At 42.7% G+C, this 17,451-nt stretch overlaps 1 protein-coding gene across 6 annotated transcripts in view; it reads right to left on the bottom strand.

The window, feature by feature from the left end:
* The window catches only part of SESTD1 (SEC14 and spectrin domain containing 1), a 57,341-nt gene extending 42,227 nt beyond the window's left edge, over nt 1-15,114 (bottom strand). Inside the window, exons 1-4 of one of the 6 annotated variants that reach the window (XM_060280611.1) lie at nt 14,728-14,954; nt 8,954-9,031; nt 3,051-3,364; nt 1,286-1,366 (exon numbers count right to left, since the gene is read on the bottom strand). In XM_060280611.1, coding sequence (XP_060136594.1) covers nt 1,286-1,340 — 55 coding nt within the window. In that variant the 5' untranslated portion in view covers nt 1,341-1,366; nt 3,051-3,364; nt 8,954-9,031; nt 14,728-14,954. The other 5 variants (XM_060280615.1, XM_060280603.1, XM_060280593.1 and 2 more) reach the window with 5 other exon arrangements.
* Nucleotides 15,115-17,451: the final 2,337 nt, after the last annotated feature.

The following is a 17,451-nucleotide window of genomic DNA, read 5'->3' as shown; positions in this document are numbered from 1 at the left end:
CACCATGCCCCTTAGAGCAGCCAAGCTGTTATATTACACCTGTTATAGCAGCCATGTTGTGACTGGCACCCACACACTTCAAAATGTGCCTGCTGGCTCATAGAGGCTGGCAATGCTTGGGCCCCATTAAGCATGTACACACACACACACACACACACACATATATATATATATACGCTTTTGTGTGTGTGAATTTAATGCCGTCAACTTCTCACTTCAGCAACATATCCTTAAGCCTATATGGTGAATAATCAACTGCATAACCATCTGCTAAGACATTTGAAGGGAAGAGAAAGTTCTTAGTATATGCAGTAATTCTGAATATGCAGTAAGTTTTACAACTATTAATGAGCACTTAGGGACCAGTTACACGTTTCCATAGCCTTAAAGACTACAAAAGTATAAATGGTAGTTGAGTTATTCCCTTAGAGTTTCATGTTGTGCTGATTTAGCAATGAACTAGTAATCAGATATAATGCAAACCTTGAGGAAATTTTTTTCTAGGACTACAATGTGACAAATGCTAAATCGAGATATTTCATAAAATATTTAATTTTATATATATATATATATATATATATATATATATATATATATATATATATATTGTTCCAAGGGAGAAAGGAAAGCTTTCTGTAGGTGCTCAAAAGGAATGATTAGGAATGAACGAGGTCTCAATTATCAAATATAAACCTGCTTTACAGGAACAATTCTTCTCTACAACAAAGCCAGCGAGATAGTTAGGCAGCTAGCCAGCACTCCAGGGTCCGACATTAATTTCAGTAGTACAAAATTTATCAAGTACTAACCAGAAATTCACAGCTTTTTTAAATTACCAAGTCAGGTCTCTTCTCAGTGCATAATTTCAAAGGTTAAACAGTTAAAAAGTCATGAGACATCATGAGAGAAGACATCCAAGTAGTTTAGCCTGAGGGAGAATCTCATTCTGGTCAGTGTCTGGAGAAAAAGATGTCAGGAACAGCCTGTGTTTTTAGAATCAATTACCAGCCAGGTGTAAGCAGATACTTGATCTCACATTACTTATCAGTATTATACATAAAGTGAAAAATAACAAAGCAAAACTTGTATACAGACGATTAATCATCCAAGATGGAGAAAGAAACTTACTTTCCGAGTATCCACAATAGCCAACAGCCTGAGCTTCAGTATGGATGAGGTGTACAAAATATTTGTGGCACGTTATCAGGAAGGATGGGGAGAGAATCAAGTAACAACACATCTCAATGAAACAGAAGAGTCTGAATAAAAAACAAGGAAATTGTACCTGAAAGGAAGGCTAACTTTTTCTTCAGAATAGGTAATATCACTGTAGCATCCATCTTGCCTTCAGTTAACTTTCAGAGTTCTGAAACACAAGAAGTTGGTGTTTAAGTCAAGGGAAATCAATTACTGTGTTCCACTACAGCTGCTCAAGAGTCAGATTGTGACAGATTTATGCTTGCTTCCTAGCAAGAAGTTCAGAATGTTTTATAATAAACAAATAAACAAACAAACAAACAGATAATGTTAACATTTGTAGCGTGCCTTCGTTAAATACCCCACCAATTTCTCCAATTAAAATGTCCAAGTATTTTTTGCAAGAAGTCAATTTTTTTCTCCATTTTTGTACTGTTAAACGACAGTTCTGTGCTCCATTTTATCTTGATTACATAGCTTCTACAGTACCTTTCATATTGCCCCAAATTCAAGTAAGCACATGCCAAAATAATTATCATATTCATTTTTAAGCATTATTTGTGTAAATTTGGAGCTTCAGCGTTTCAGGAAAGAGGCTGGAGAGCAAGAATTTTATTCCAACCCCCAGCTGTTTTATCAGTTTTCATCTCCTACCTTCCACAGTGTCCTCTCTTGCCTTATCCCTTTTGGTTTATGCATGTTTGAGCAATAAGAATGAACTTGCTAAGGGCATTTTAAGCGCTGCTGAGTACACATAATACTTGCCTTATACCTGTGTGGCTTTTGCTCTTCTATCCGCGGCCAACATGCCCATTACATAAGCATATTTATTCACAGATACCCTCCATATTTCACAAAGACTGTTCTTGTTTTGCTACCCTAACTGTTGAAGAAGCCATTGTGTGTTACTGGCATTATGTACTTGAAAGACATTATGTCTTTTAAAAGTACTTAAAGAAAGGGAAAATGAAAGGCCATGATAAAATAACACAGATCACCCTACTTAGTGATCTAACTTCAACCTTCTTCTTTCTACCCAAATGATTAAGGCAGGCCACAAGGTTCTGGCGAAATAACAGAGGGCAAGGCTGAATAGGGGGAATGGCAAAGATAGCACAAAAGCCTAAGCACATCCACTGATGGAGAAGGACAAAAATATAAACAATTTTGGTTTCTGACAGCAAGAAATCATGTTACAATGGGAAAGATATATATTTGTTAAAACAAAACAAAACAGTAAAAACATGGAATATGCTGCCAGAAAGGAAGAGATTTTCCCCAGCTCTATTTTTCTATTTGTATTGTTTTATTGTTGCATTGCATATTAATACTGCATTGTTTTTTATTGTGTGTAAGCCATCCAGAAAACGTATGTTGATACACAGTCATATAAACACAGCAAATGAATATTTGCTACAGATGAAAATGGGCGTACTGACTTCCAAAACAGTCTTCAGAAATACTTCTATAAAACTAATAATTGTCCAGTTACAATGAAGCATATAAACCTGTCCTGTTCTAAACAATCTGTTCCAAGATCCAAGCCACATGCATACGGTATTCTCTTCCACACGCAGATCAGATACCCACACTAAAATTAATGCTTACCCCTTAACACTGGGTTGGGGAACCTCAGGCCAGGAGCCAAATGCAGACCTCTAGGCCTTTATTTGGCCCTTGAGACTCCCCCAGAACATGCTCCTAACCAGCAATGCTCATATTAGTGCTTTTGCCTAGCTAGAATGAGCCATTGAGATGATGACTCTTGCTTGCCTGGATGGAGAAATATGGAAAGGGGTGGGGACCATGTGTATAGAAATCACTTGTTTTGTGTGGTTGGAATGTTAACCTACCATACAAATGTTGAGTCGCTTTTGCCTCTGGTTTCCTGGATGGTTGCTCACAAGCCCCTTGGGCTGAAAGAAAGTTCTCCACCTTTGCTTTAACACTCGTACCCACTTAGAAGCTGAATGTTCTTATCATGTACAACTCTGGTTCAGGCAACTGTTTCCAGAAACAATATGAAATGTTGTTTTTGCAGCCAATGATTGTATGCTGAATCTCGAACATAAGAAGCTGGATCAGATGGAAGTTTCCTCTGAGTCCAGCAGCCTGTTTCTGACACGGGCCAACATTAGACTCAACAGGGATATGTAAAATGTTGATCCTTGGGGGAAGAGGATAAAATCAGAAACAGAACAAGAAAATCTGACTCTCCTGATTGGCACGAAGGCCAAGTGCAAGTATAAACAGCACTGGGTTTTGATACCTATTACTGCATTTCTTTGTATGCATAATTCAAGAGCAATTCAGCTAGCGCCCTGAGAGACCTTCTGTACTTTTAAAAGCTCCTTTCTCAATGGTAGCTTCCTGTTCATGCACGAAATTTATAATATGTGCATTGGTTCTTTGTAAACAGAAAGAGAACAAAATGCCAATAATTATAGATGCATGGATCAACCTAGTGAAATCTGAAGTTTGTCCACTTCAAAACATTCAACAGATGCACTGACATCTTAAAATGTTTATTTTCCACTATCTGCTTATAAAACTTCAAACCACTTCCAGATCAAAGTAAAGCTTTACATTTCTATTGCTATATACGCCAATAATTGGATCCAGATCTACTGAAATCAGTGGTGCAAATTAGTAACTTCAGCCCTGCCAAATTCAGTGGGTCTACTTTAAGCACAACTAAGTCTCGATCCAAAATGATGTCTTTGATCCTAACTTTTCACTCTCTTCACAGAAGATTTGCACTCCTGGAATGAATCTTTCAAGTGCAACTCTTCTTTCATGAGCACAACCCTCCTTCTGCAAGCAGTTCTTTCCATTCACAAAACCAAAAGTTAGGAGCCAAACTTATATGCAGTCATACCTCGGTTTACGACCGCAATCCGTTCTGCGGAGCCGGTCGCTCCCCGAATCGGTCGCTCTCTGATGCACGTTTCTTCGCGTGCATGAAGCACCGATAGAGCACTTCTGCGCACAACACACACTGCGCAGATCGCTTCTGCGCATCTGAGCGCCGCAGAACCCAGATGTAAACACTTCCGGGTCCGCGGTGGTCGCAAACCGAAGTGGTCGCAAACGGAGGCGGTCGCAAACCGAGGTATGACTGTAATCCTATGAAGGAATGAAGGCTGAAATTTCCAGCATATTAATTCGAACCCTGGGTATTATTTATTTATTTAGGATGAAAGACTTGCCTAATGAAGTCCATACTGTAACTGGGATCAGAATACCACTCTGAACATATCCATAACTTTCACTTACTTTCTAAATCTTTTCCATATCCCTAGGCACATAATTAAGAACCAACCGCAAATTGACTAATTTTTCATGAGAACAGACCCTTTTATTCTCTACACTGCTCAACATGCCTTGCACACAAACTCCCACAAGAAGAAAAAGTATCATACTGAACCTACATAGCAAAGATGAATCAAGAGCATGCACTGTATAGCAAACACAATGCAATGACCTCATGTGAACCAGCACCATTGTATTCACCTCATGCAGCATCAATTGATGATGTACATAAGTTCATTTGGCACACACATCTTTTTGGTACCAGGTGCCTTTCTATTTTCCCAAGCCTTTCAACAGATCTGCTGACATTCTGCACATTAACTTCTGAAACTTCTGATGCTGCTTTTGTTCTATGGCTTGTTTGTTTCTTTGTACGTTGCTGGTTTTTATCTTATACACAGTATTTAGATTTTAAGATTTTTTTGTTGTATCATTGTGTGCATTTCTCTTTGATTATAAGCTGTCCAGAAAACCTTTTGCAGTTGGGCTGCATATACATCTTGGAAATAAATAGTGTGTCTCTGTCAACAAACACTACAGACAACAAATGCACAATTTGCTTGTTCCCTTCTGCTGCAAGAAGAATCTATGCACAGCTAGAGGCATAGCTATCTACTATCACCTAGAAACTTCCAACCATTGGAGGTTCATTTATGGGCTCCAAGGTGAGCTAGCCGCACATTTGTGGAATCAACTGGCAAAAAACCAAGTTATGTACATGTCAATAGCATGTTCATAGGCCACATACAAAACAGGAAAGTGCTACACACTGTAATATGTCAATCCCGCCACAGATTACACTTGCCTCAGATAAAAGATTTTACCATTTTTTTCTACTCAAGTTTAATCGTGTAATGATATATTAGCACTTCAAATATAAGCATACTCAAATCTTACAGATTAGCAAACTGAACTCCTGCCTCTCAAAAAATGACATATTTCATAGCAGGTTATATTTATTAGTAACGTTTTTCAGTGACTCAAAGCAAATTGCAATGTAAAAACAAACGTAAAAACTGAAGGTAAGAACATGAGTAAAATAAGATCGAATGCAATCTACACCACTAAAAAGATGAGCAGAAGAGACCACAGGCATACTCCAAATTAAGGACCAAAAACCTTGGGTAATAAAAATGTTTTTGCCCAGCACCTAAAAAACTGGTAACGATGGGGACAGCATTCCACAAATGGGGAGTCACTGCTGAGAATATCTGTTCTTGTGCCACCAGCTGCTGCACCTCCCTTGGAAGGGGCACATGGAAAACGGTCTCTGATGATGAATGCAGGGTGTGGGTTGATTCAGGTGGGGAGAGACAGTCCTTGGGGTATTGGGGTTCTAAGCTGCACAAGGCTTTAGAGGTCAGAACCAGCACTTTGAATTGAGCACAGGAACTAGCAAGATCAGTTATATGCTCGGATCATATTGCCCCAGTCAGCAATCTGGCCACTGAATTCTGCACCAGCTGCAGTCTACAAAACCATCATCAGAGGCAGCCACACATATAACACACTGCAGTAATCTAACCTAGAAGTTAGAAGCAATGCTAGCAATTCACCAAATTTAGCGCTCTGCGTGCCTTACGCAGAAGCACTCAAATCACGCCATGCGCAGAAGCGCACTTCTATTTACATAATTTTCGGGGTGTGAACGGACCACCAGAACGAATTGATTTCATATCCGGAGGATCCACTGTACTAAGATTCTGATGCTATTGTTGGATATCAGTCTCTTTTTAAATAAATAATAATAATAATCTAAATCGGCACAGTAGCTATAGCTCAGTGGCTGAATACACCCTTTGTACGCAAAGGTCCCAAATTCAATCCCTATATCTCAAATCAGAAAGAGCTTAGTAACCGAGTTGTACAGTCATACCTCGGTTTGTGAATATTTGCAACACGCACCGCCGCGTCTGCGCACGCACAGGACGCGATTCGGAGCATCTGTGCTTGACGTCATTTTGTGTTTCTGCGCATGCGCAAGCGTTGAAATCCAGAAGTAATCCGTTCCGGTACTTCTGGGTTCGGTGCAGTGCACAAGCCGAAAACACACAACCCACAGCGTTCACAACCTGAGGCATGACTGTAAAAGATCTCTCCTGCAGATGTTAGGAGAGCCACTGCCAGTCAAAACAAACAGTGGGCCAGATGAACCAAAGAAGTATGGGACTGTTTCATATTTAACCCTGGTAATATCCCAAAGCTCTTTGGATTGTATCCAATGCTGCTGTTCCACTTGTGCTGCAGTCTTCTGCTTCCACAAGGAACTCCCCTCTCCTTCTCTGCAGCCCCCAGATCCAGAGAGTCGAGGGACCCTCCAAAACAAGAAGTCCTGTTGCATCAGCAGAAGTCCATTGGCACAGCATTGGGATACAACCCTTTAAATCTGGGTATCACTTGTTCCAAACTGTTTGTTCCAAGTGATGTTTAATCCACTCTATCATCCCTTCATCTCTTAGAATCATAGAATCATAGAGTTGGAAGAGACCACAAGGGCCATCCAATCCAACCCCCTGCTGAGCAGGAAACACCATCAAAGCATTCTTGACATATGCCTGTCAAGCCTCTGCTTAAAGACCTCCAAAATAGAATCATAGAATCTTTTTAGCTTAATTACTGTAATTTCTCTCTCTCTGGATTTATGAGCAAGTATCACAAACTTCGGTTTTTCTGAATCGTAGTTACTCATCTTCTCACCTAAAAACAGAAGACAACTTCACAGTCCAAATTAAATGCTAGTTCTCTTCTTTCTACTGTCATACACTTTTCTGCACTAGCATTAGATATCTGTGAGCCAACTTTCGTGTTTTGCAATGATGTGTCAATGCAGCATTTCGTAATGTTCCAAACACTTATTTGCTTGAAATCTTGGGACCGCATCATTCGTAAACAAAGCCAACTGGCTCTCCTGCATCCATGACTACATCTGCCCATGTCCGTCCAAACCAGACATCTTCTAAAATCCCTGAGGCATTAGGACTGTTAAAAAGACGCACACTCAATACTATCCTCTGTAAATTCCTCAGATCACTCAGCCTGATTTTCCAACTCTTATTGCTATTTCAGATTTTCTATTGCCAGCAAACATTGCACACTGACTTGTCTTCCAATGAATATCTGCCATAGGAACCATGTTTACTATAGAAGGTTCTAGGGGATGTTCTAGGAAGCCACGCGCCAAACCAGACCCTGGACCTATCTGTTGTGCCTCACCGCATGAACCACGACTGTAATTCTACCATATTCCCAGTATGGCCTGTTTTCAATTACAGTGGTACCTGTAATCTGTTCCAGAAGTCCGTTCGACTTCCGAAATGTTCAAAAACCAAGGCGCAGACGCCCCAGAAGCAATCGCCGACAACCGCATTGGATGTTCGGCTTCCGAAAAGCGTTCGAAAACCGGAACACTTACTTCCAGGTTTTCGGCGTTCAGGATCCGAAATGTTTGAGTACCAAGGCATTTGAGAACCAAGGTTCCACTGTACTGAGTTTCTCATTGAGGAACTCCTTCTCAACCTAAAAGGAACACTGGCCTAAATCATAATGAAAGGATGTCATATGGAGGAGGGAGAAAGATTGTTTTCTGCTGCTCCAGAGAAGCGGACACGGAGCAATGGATTCAAACTTCAAGAAAGAAGATTCCACCTAAACATTAGGAAGAACTTCCTGACAGTAAGAGCTGTTCGGCAGTGGAATTTGCTGCCAAGGAGCGTGGTGGAGTCTCCTTCTTTGGAGGTCTTTAAGCAGAGGCTTGACAGGTATATGTCAAGAATGCTTTGATGGTGTTTCCTGCTTGGCAGGACTGGATGGCCCTTGTGGTCTCTTCCAAATCTATGATTCTATGATTCTAATACAGAATATGCAACACAATTCATTATACCTGGGCTTTTCTTCATCCACCATTTTAGTATTACCTGCAAGCCTAACCTACTTCACAGAGGGTCTTTTTAAAAATAAAAGTAACACATCTGTACTGAAGGATGGAAGAAAAATAAATGTCCCCTGAGGAATTCAAAAAGCCAAATGTGAGCTATGTGCCTTTACACTCCGAACCCATTACATAATGCCTCATATTTTCATTAAGTACTTTCCATCACAATTCTATGCACACTAAACTGAGTGTAAGCCATACTGAACCAAATGGGACTTTCTTAAACATACAATTGCGGTGTCAGTAATCAATATACCTGTTCACAGCAAAATTCTCATTAAAGAACTTGGGTTACACACAAGGTAATGCAAGACGAGTAATTTTTATTGGCTAGCATAAACAAATGCTTTAAGCTGAGAGGGAGTCTGTGTCATCATTTGAGAAGATATCACATTACACAAATACATCTCTTGCTGTAGCATGATTTGAGTTAGACATTTTGAACACAACTATACTCCCATGCCAATCCCACACAACGAAATAATGCTTCAAAATGTGAATGGTTTTACTTACTGTGTCTGTTGTGGTATCCGGAAACATTGATTGTCCCTTGACAAAATCGTTTTCAGATTTGATTCAGTTTTTCAAGCCCTATGGATTTAAAAAAGAATTTTACAACCATGCTTTCTTCTCACAGTTTAATGTACAGATTTGTTTGGAAACTTTCCTTACACTTCAGAGCGAGGCATTGCTTCCAGATTCTCAAGTGATAGGAACTGGTGGGGAAAGCTGCACAGCGGATAGAAAACTGTAGCAGGTACTGTCAAAAAGGCATTTCCCAAAGTATTCGCTCAATGGCCACATGTGAACATGCTAACCCATGATTTAATGCCACGTGAATGAACCTGGGCATGCTCGTGCAGGAAGAAGGATGGGGAAGCACACATCTAAACTAGGAATCATTGTTTAACACTATTTTTTTTATTAACACTATTTTTTTTTATTGAGGGACCCAGGTGGTGCTGTGGGTTAAACCACTGAGCCTAGGGCTTGCTGATCAGAAGGTCGGCGGTTCGAATCCCTGTGACGGGGTGAGCTCCCATTGCTTGGTCCCAGCTCCTGCCAACCTAGCAGTTTGAAAGCATGTCAAAATGCAAGTAGATAAATAGGAACCGCTACAGCGGGAAGGTAAACGGCGTTTCCATGTGCTGCTCTGGTTTGCCAGAAGCGGCTTTGTCATGCTGGCCACATGACCTGGAAGCTGTACGCCAGCTCCCTCAGCCAATAATGCGAGATGAGCACGCAACCCCAGAGTCGGTCACGACTGGACCTAATGGTCAGGGGTCCCTTTACCTTTACCTTTTATGGTTACTGCCAAAGCAAACCAGCTTCAAATCACAAGCTATTAGTCTGGCTTGCTGAAACTAACCATAGTGAGTGTTAAACTACAGTCCGTGGTTTGGAAAAGGTAAGCAGTTCCAGAAGTGAAAGTGAATACTTCAGAACTCTTCCCCCAAGCCAAGTTCACGCTAGGACGCAAATCAACAGATGGCACTCCATTCAAACACATCTTAAATTTAAACAGCAGAGCCTTAAATAAAGACCCCTTTCAATATTGTTCTTAAATCAGTGGTTTCAGGTTGCTATTGTATCAGCAAACCAAGTAGGTGCATAGGCATCACAATTCCCTCATGACATTTCCCTACACAATAAAAATGGTTTTAGGAGTAGTTATACTCACTAGTGGCTAAGGGTTAGACACAGAACTTGAATTTACATGTATCTTTCTAGTCCCAATCTTGAAGATACCACGCCGATTCCTTTTACAGCAATAACTAGATACTAGCTTACAGGCACATTTGCACCTCCTGGTGTGTTAATGTTGCAAGGAGTCCACTTTTACCACAGAATACAATCATGGGTAGGCAAACTAAGGCCCGGGGGCCGGTTCTGGGCCAATCGCCTTCTAAATCCGGCCCGCGGATGGTCAGCGTGTTTTTACATGAGTAGAATGTGTCCTTTTATTTAAAATGCACCTCTGAGTTATTTGTGGGGCATAGGAATTCGCTCATCCCCCTCCCCCCCAAAAAAATATAGTCTAGCCCTCCACAAGGTCTGAGGGACAGTGGACCGGCCCCCTGCTGAAAAAGTTTGCTGACCCCTGGTTTAAATAGTAACATCTTAGAGGAGGACAACTCAGTGTCTATAGCAGTCTCAACAGAGGGCACACTAAACACACATCAGCCAGTAAAGCTTCCAATCATACGGGTTCCAATGTTTACCTGGCCCACAAACCTAAGTAAAATTGGTCCTGCACACTAAATTATTTTCAGGCCATTAAGACTATGGAGGAAGGAAAGAGGAGAGTTGGGGAGTTATCAACAAAGGATGGTAGCTCTAAGGACAGCTGTAAAATAGGAGCAATAAAAATAACTCAGTAAATGTGAATCAAAATTCCTTTCATAGAAAGTAATTCCATACATGTTTCAAGCTAGGACGCTCTCCAGCATGGAATATGAAGCATAACGCATTTAAAAAGTCTGTCTCCTAAATGAATAACATTCGATAATGATTTTTCCCCAACCGATTCTGATTTTTATTTTTATTTTAAAGAGAAGGTACAATTCTCCAATAGGCCTTCTATACTAGGCTATAAATAGTCCACTGCATTTTTGTGCAGGGTGTGGAGGAAGGGGCTTTCTTCCTCTTGCAGCCAACAGTATCTATGTTGGGCATAGAGGATGGGCACAGTGCTCTATTACTCCTCCACCAGCTAACTCCATCTCTTGCATACAATTCCATGGACCTGCCTGCATAGAATTCCTTGTTGTCTATAGTAGTTACCAGGCAAGTGCTTAAATGCAATGCTGATTTGTACCAAAGTATAAACCTCCAAAGCTTATCAAATGCAGCAAAAGTTAAAAGCAGGCATCCCCAAACTGCGGCCCTCCAGATGTTTTGGCCTACAACTCCCATGATCCCTAGCTAACAGGACCAGTGGTCGGGGAAGGTGGGAATTGTAGTCCAAAACATCTGGAGGGCCGAAGTTTGGGGATGCCTGGTTAAAAGCTACAGAAAAATACAATGGCAAGGGATAATAATTTTCTGTTCAGTAAATTCATCAGTTTGCCCTATACTTCTAGTTTCTAGTCCCTGGATTCAAGCCTAATTTGTACTTATACAAATGCTGCTTCCCAGATCCATAGGAATGGATACAGCCACTGTTAATTTTGCTTCTCCTGATGTTCTTACGATTCTTGATTGCACCCTTAACCTTAGAGCTTGAAGAAGTATGCAAAAGTAGTCTTAACGGACTGGCCCTCACCAAAGAAACACCCACCCACTCAAAAAGTCACACCCACCCACACCAAAAAGCAGCCTAGAAAGGTTGAAGTGGTACAAACTACTACAGCTTGCTACACTTCTTTGCTCCTGTATCAGAACTCCAACTCTGTCATATCTGACACTTAAAACTGTTTTCTTCCCTATGTCATTTGCTATTCCCTGCCTGCTCATAACTTCTTTTCCTGACCAATTCCTCTGTTGGTGGCAAACTGAGATGTACAAGATTACTGTACAGTACAGTGGTGCCTGGCTTAACGAATGCCCTGCTTAACGAAATTTCCGCTTAACAAAAGGATTTTTCGAGCGGAGGTTGCCTCGCTAGACGAATTCGTTTTATGAAAAATTCGTCTAGCGAATCACGGTTTTCCATAGGAATGCATTGAAATTCAATTAATGCGTTCCTATGGGCAAAAAAAAAATTCAAAAAAAATTCAATGCATTCCTATGGGATTCGCTAGATGAATTTTTCGTTATAAGAAAAGACCCGTGGAACGAATTAAATTCGTCTAGCGAGGCACCACTGTATTTGCTTTTGATCACCTATTATTGAAGAGTCATCCTGATGCCTCCAGCTATTTACAAAAAAGCAACTGAAGTGAGCACCACTACAAATATCAGACTACAAAATCAATGAGGAATTATCTATACCTAAAGTTTCAGGGCTCACTGGAAGGGCAGATCGTGAAGCTGAGGCTCCAATACTTTGGCCACCTCATGAGAAGAGAAGAATCCTTGGAAAAGACCCTGATGTTGGGGAAGATTGAGGGCACTAGGAGAAGGGGACGACAGAGGACGAGATGGTTGGACAGTGTTCTTGAAGCTACGAACATGAGTTTGACCAAACTGTGGGAGGCAGTGGAAGACAGGAGTGCCTGGCGTGCTCTGGTCCATGGGGTCACGAAGAGTCGGACACGACTACACGACTAAACAACAACAACAACAACAACAACAAAGTTTCAGGAAAAGAAAAAGCTCAGATTTCTGTTGATTTAAATGTTTGAATAGAGCATAATTCTCCATGAAGCATTTCCTACCCTTCACAACACCTAAAAGGGTCAGGGTCAGCACAGAATTTATCCAAGAATGTGATCCAATATTGTGGTGCAGACCAGATCCCAAGGCCTACAGGCATAGACCTACTGAAGGCATGGAATCACAATGTGGATTTCTATAATGGTCTGCATGATTTTATATGCTTTCGAACCTAACCTATGTATATGTGGATAGTGCGAAAACATAGTATGATCTCCAATGCAACATCAGGATTAGGCCTTTGAAAATGGCTTCTCAGTTTTAACCTGCAGTCACCCTTCCTCTTATAATGTACAGTATCCATTACAACGCATCTTACAATGCATGCCCTCTGCAAACTAGAAAACTCAATTATTTAGTGCAAAACCAAAACTTCACCATGGCAATGAAAGAACAAGGTAGTTGTAACTGGTTTCACCTCAACAATTATGGAGCAAGCAAAGGGAGAAGAAAATCAATGCTCACTAAATTGCAACACAAATGCCGATATGAGGAGGTATCTGCAGAGCCACCATTTTTACATGTTCATTTGACTGCAAAGCTCTGTTACATGTTCTCAAAGTAAGGAGACAGACAAATCTGCTGCTTGACAAGGACCACAGACCTATTACCATTACAGTTGTAAGATCTGGTGTTATCCGATTCCCAGACCTTTAAAGAAATACGCATATGCACACACAAACACACACCTTTCTCCTCTTTCAATGTGCCACACAATACAAGGGAATGGGTTCAAAGAGCTTTAAATCAGCCACCTTTTCACTAAGTAAGATAAGTGGGGAGACAAAACAGTAAAAATAATGGACCTTTCCCAAACCAACGGATATAGTAGTAACCGCAAGGCTGAATGCTGTGCTGAATCAACAACCCCCCAGTCATGCATTTCTTCTGCAAAACCAAAAGGATGACAAAGCCCTGACTACTACCACCATAAGTCACAAGATGGCCAGGGAATAGTGCTCTGGGTTATGTTTTTACTATCAGTTGCAAGTCACAGTGAAGAAGCCACCTCCAGGCTACCAAGGATGCAAGCTTCTCACCTCGGAGGCAAGGCTCTCTCTCAAAACCAACCATTCTCTCTGGGTTTGTTTTTTCTTTTCATTTCAGAACCCAGCTTAAAGTCTGGATAAGGATGAAGGGAATTTTTTTATTATTAGAAGCAGAACATGCCAAGAGAGAGAGGAGAGAAATCGGCTGGTGCCGTTCAGCACTCACCCGCTTGCACTCAAGGCAGGGTTTGGAAAGTGACAACACAAAGGGAAGGGAAAGGAAGTGCAAGAGAAGGAGAGACCTGGGAGCAACGGGAAAGCAGCGGAGAGGCGGGAGGCGGACTCTGCCCCGCTGCGATTTGTAGGACGGATAATATACTGTACATGGATATAGATGCAAGTTGCAAAAAGAAACCTGTTGCTCTGGTAGCAAACACGGGCTTTGATTCATAGCGGCGTGCATGAGAGATGGGGAATTGAGGAGGGGGGAGGCTGGGCTGGGCTGAAGAAGGAAGCAAGAAAGAAGCTCCGCCGCAGCTGCTGCTGCTGCATGCGGACCCTCGCCTGCCACCACGAAAAGAGAAACCCCGGGGCACAAATGGTCAACCTGGGGTGGAAAAATGGAGGCGGCGTTTGGAAAGTGAAGGAGGGAGGGATGTATGCGGCCCCCCAACCCGTCCCACGGGGCATGCATTTTGGGGACAGGCGCCCTGGACACACACCCAGCACTCTCTCCCCCCCACTCACTCCTCCCACGAACCCCCCACCCCACCCCCAGGAACCGCTTTTACCTCCGCAGCTGCAGGGAGGAGGCAAAGCCGCAGCAGCAGGCAGCCCCGCGCGAGGGGGAGGAGGGAGAAACAAAAGCCTGCCGAGGCCGCAAGGCTGGGCCTGCTCGGCTCAATTTCCCCGCCCCTCCTCGCCTCTCCGCCGCCGCCGCCGCCGGGGAGGAGCGCCTGGCCAGGCGGAGCAAGGACTCACCTGGGCCTCGGCTAGGGCGCGCAGCAAGCAAGGCTGGTCGGCCGCAGGGCTCCAGCGAGGAAAAAGGCGGGACGAAACAACAGAGAAAAGGCGGAGGGGGGCGGGATCGCCCAGGGAGGAGGCCGCCACGCTGCTGCTGCTTCTGCCCGGGCCTGTCGGCGCTGCCCCACCGGACAAAAGCGGGGTGGGGGTGGGGGGTGCTGCTTGGTGCCAAGACAGCCGAGCCCGCCCCACCTACCCTCGGCTGCGCTCGCTCGCTCGCTTCCCGCAGAGGAACCTAAGCGCGGGGTCAAGGCAAAACGGCGAGGTGCATTTCTCTCCCTTGCAACAGCCGCCGCCGCCGCCCTCTCGCGAGGTGCTGTAGCGGCTGCTGCTGCTGCTGCGAGGCAGGGTCGGCCAAGAGACCGCAATAACAAGCCCCACCCTGAAGGAAAAGCGATCATGCACCAGCCAAGCCTCTCCAGTTCCCGGGGGAGAGAAGCTCGCTCGCACGGGCGGAGAAGACGCGCTGCTAATCCCCCCTCGCCCCAACCTACCCAGCCCTCTGGGAAAGGGAGAGGCATACCCTCCCGGGACATTTCTCCTAGGGATGTCCAAGTGGGACCTTCAGGGTTCAAATCGCCTTTTGCAAATCCAGGGCTGTTCCTGGAAAATAGGGGCACTCGGAGGGTCTGGAAAGGGGGCGGCCGAGGCTGCCTCTTCGCCCCCCCCCCAACAGTCATGTATTGGTTTTAAACAATTTGCACATTTCCAAGCGCGATTTCACATCCATTCGTTTTATGGGTATGCCGCTTTGGCGCACAAATAATAATAATAATAATAATAATAATAATAATAATAATAATAATAATAATAATAATAATAAACATGCTCAAAGCGGTTTACAACGAAAAAGGCGCATTTCAAGCCAGGGGTGCGCCAACTTGGAACAAGGCATTGGGACAGGTAAGGTCAGGTAAGCCCCCCGCATTTGAATAGCAATGCTGCCAGTGCCGGATTTGCGTATAAGCTAAACAAGCTATAGCTCAGGGCTCTTGAGGGCCCCCAAAAAAGTTAAAGAAAAAAACCTGGATGTAAATTCCCCAAAATATAAGATTAAAAAAACAGCTTCTTGATTGTATTTCAGTTCAACAATTACTTTGATAAAATGCATATTTTGTTATGCGCAAATGGCTTTAGATACCCATTAGGTTTATAAATTACCATATAGCATATATTCAACACACACACAAAAAAGTGACAATTTGTTGTTGACAAAGGACAGCTGGACATACAAAGGGCCCCATTACCTTCAGTAGCTTAGGACCTCATTAAACATACATCTGGCCCTGGCAATGCCCATCAACTTTCGGGGCCCTGGACGCCTCATATGTTTTATTGGGGGCATGACGATGAAGGGATCTCAGCCCATAGAAGTTGGCCCCTAGGTTTCAAACAAAACTTATTTCGTAACAACATAGCAAAAACAATAGCAACAATATAACAATGTGCCAAAAGAAAGCACATTCCGATACTATGAATATAACAAATTACTTAAACAACATGCAGCATCCAACAGCAGAAATAACAAAGGAACAGTTTTGCCTTAGTCCTAGAAACACCCCTCCCATGACGATGCTTCCTTGACCACCAGCAGAGAACAGAGAAACATAACTACAGGTTCAATATTTGTAACTCAATATTTGGGAAGCGGGGTGGGGGGTGGGGACAGCCCTGTATTTTTAAGGTCAGATTTAAAACACAAGATGCCCTTCCAAAGCTAGAGGGCCAATGTTACTGTTAAACTGACAATTTCCCTTTTCTTACAGACTGCAAACATTCCAGCAACTTTGTTCCTTGAGCAGCAGAAATGTTCATAAGCATTCTCTATCCCAACAGGTGATGTTAGTGCCGCAAATGCAAGTCATTTAGATGCTTGTTTAGAATTTCTGGACCTTTTTTTGCATTTATTTCAGAAAATGTAAGTTGTCACGCACCTTGGTTTGTAAGAGCTATCCGATACAAAGTTGTGCAGGAGGAATGTAGGTTCCACATGTTCAAGGGTCAAAAACTTGATGAGGTGCTTTTGGTCAGTAGGAAAGCCAACTGAAGGATGCGCCATGTTTTCTTGAAGAATCAAGTTCATAGGTTGCAAGTACTCCTTAATAAACAGCTTTGCTCATAAATGACCAGATAGCTGTGTCCCTTCTTCAGAAGGTCATATATAGCTATTGTGACTCATAGCAGGCTAAATTTCTGCAACACCATTTTACATTGGACTGCCTTTGGAAGTGTTCAGGAACTTCACCTGATGTAAATGCTACTGCTGCCAGACTACTTGACCAGAGCCCAGTTTTTGAAATGCTAATCCAGTTTTATTCAATCTTCTTTGGCTCTCAGCCTGTTTTCAAGCACAATTCAAAATGTTTTGGTTTGTTTCACTGTTGGCTGCTGTTAGCCACTTTGGGACAAAAAGCCTAATTAATTTTAATAATAATAATAATTTATGCATTCTATCCCACTTCTATTCCAAAGATTCAAATGTGGTGTACCTGGCTCTTCCCTGCCACCATTTTATCATCATAACCACACTGTAAGGTAAATGGCTGAAGGTGCAGGCTGCTCAGCCTTACATTTTATTTGGTTTCCAGCCTTTTGTGGATTACCTCAGTAATAATCTCTTTAGTGATTATCTTATTTTGCATAAGAATCAGGCTCTTTCTTGGCATAATTCCTCTCTTTGTA

Source organism: Zootoca vivipara, chromosome 1, assembly GCF_963506605.1.
Source record: "Zootoca vivipara chromosome 1, rZooViv1.1, whole genome shotgun sequence".
Classification (NCBI taxonomy): Eukaryota; Metazoa; Chordata; class Lepidosauria; order Squamata; family Lacertidae; genus Zootoca; species Zootoca vivipara.
This window is presented reverse-complemented; position numbering and strand designations above follow the sequence as displayed.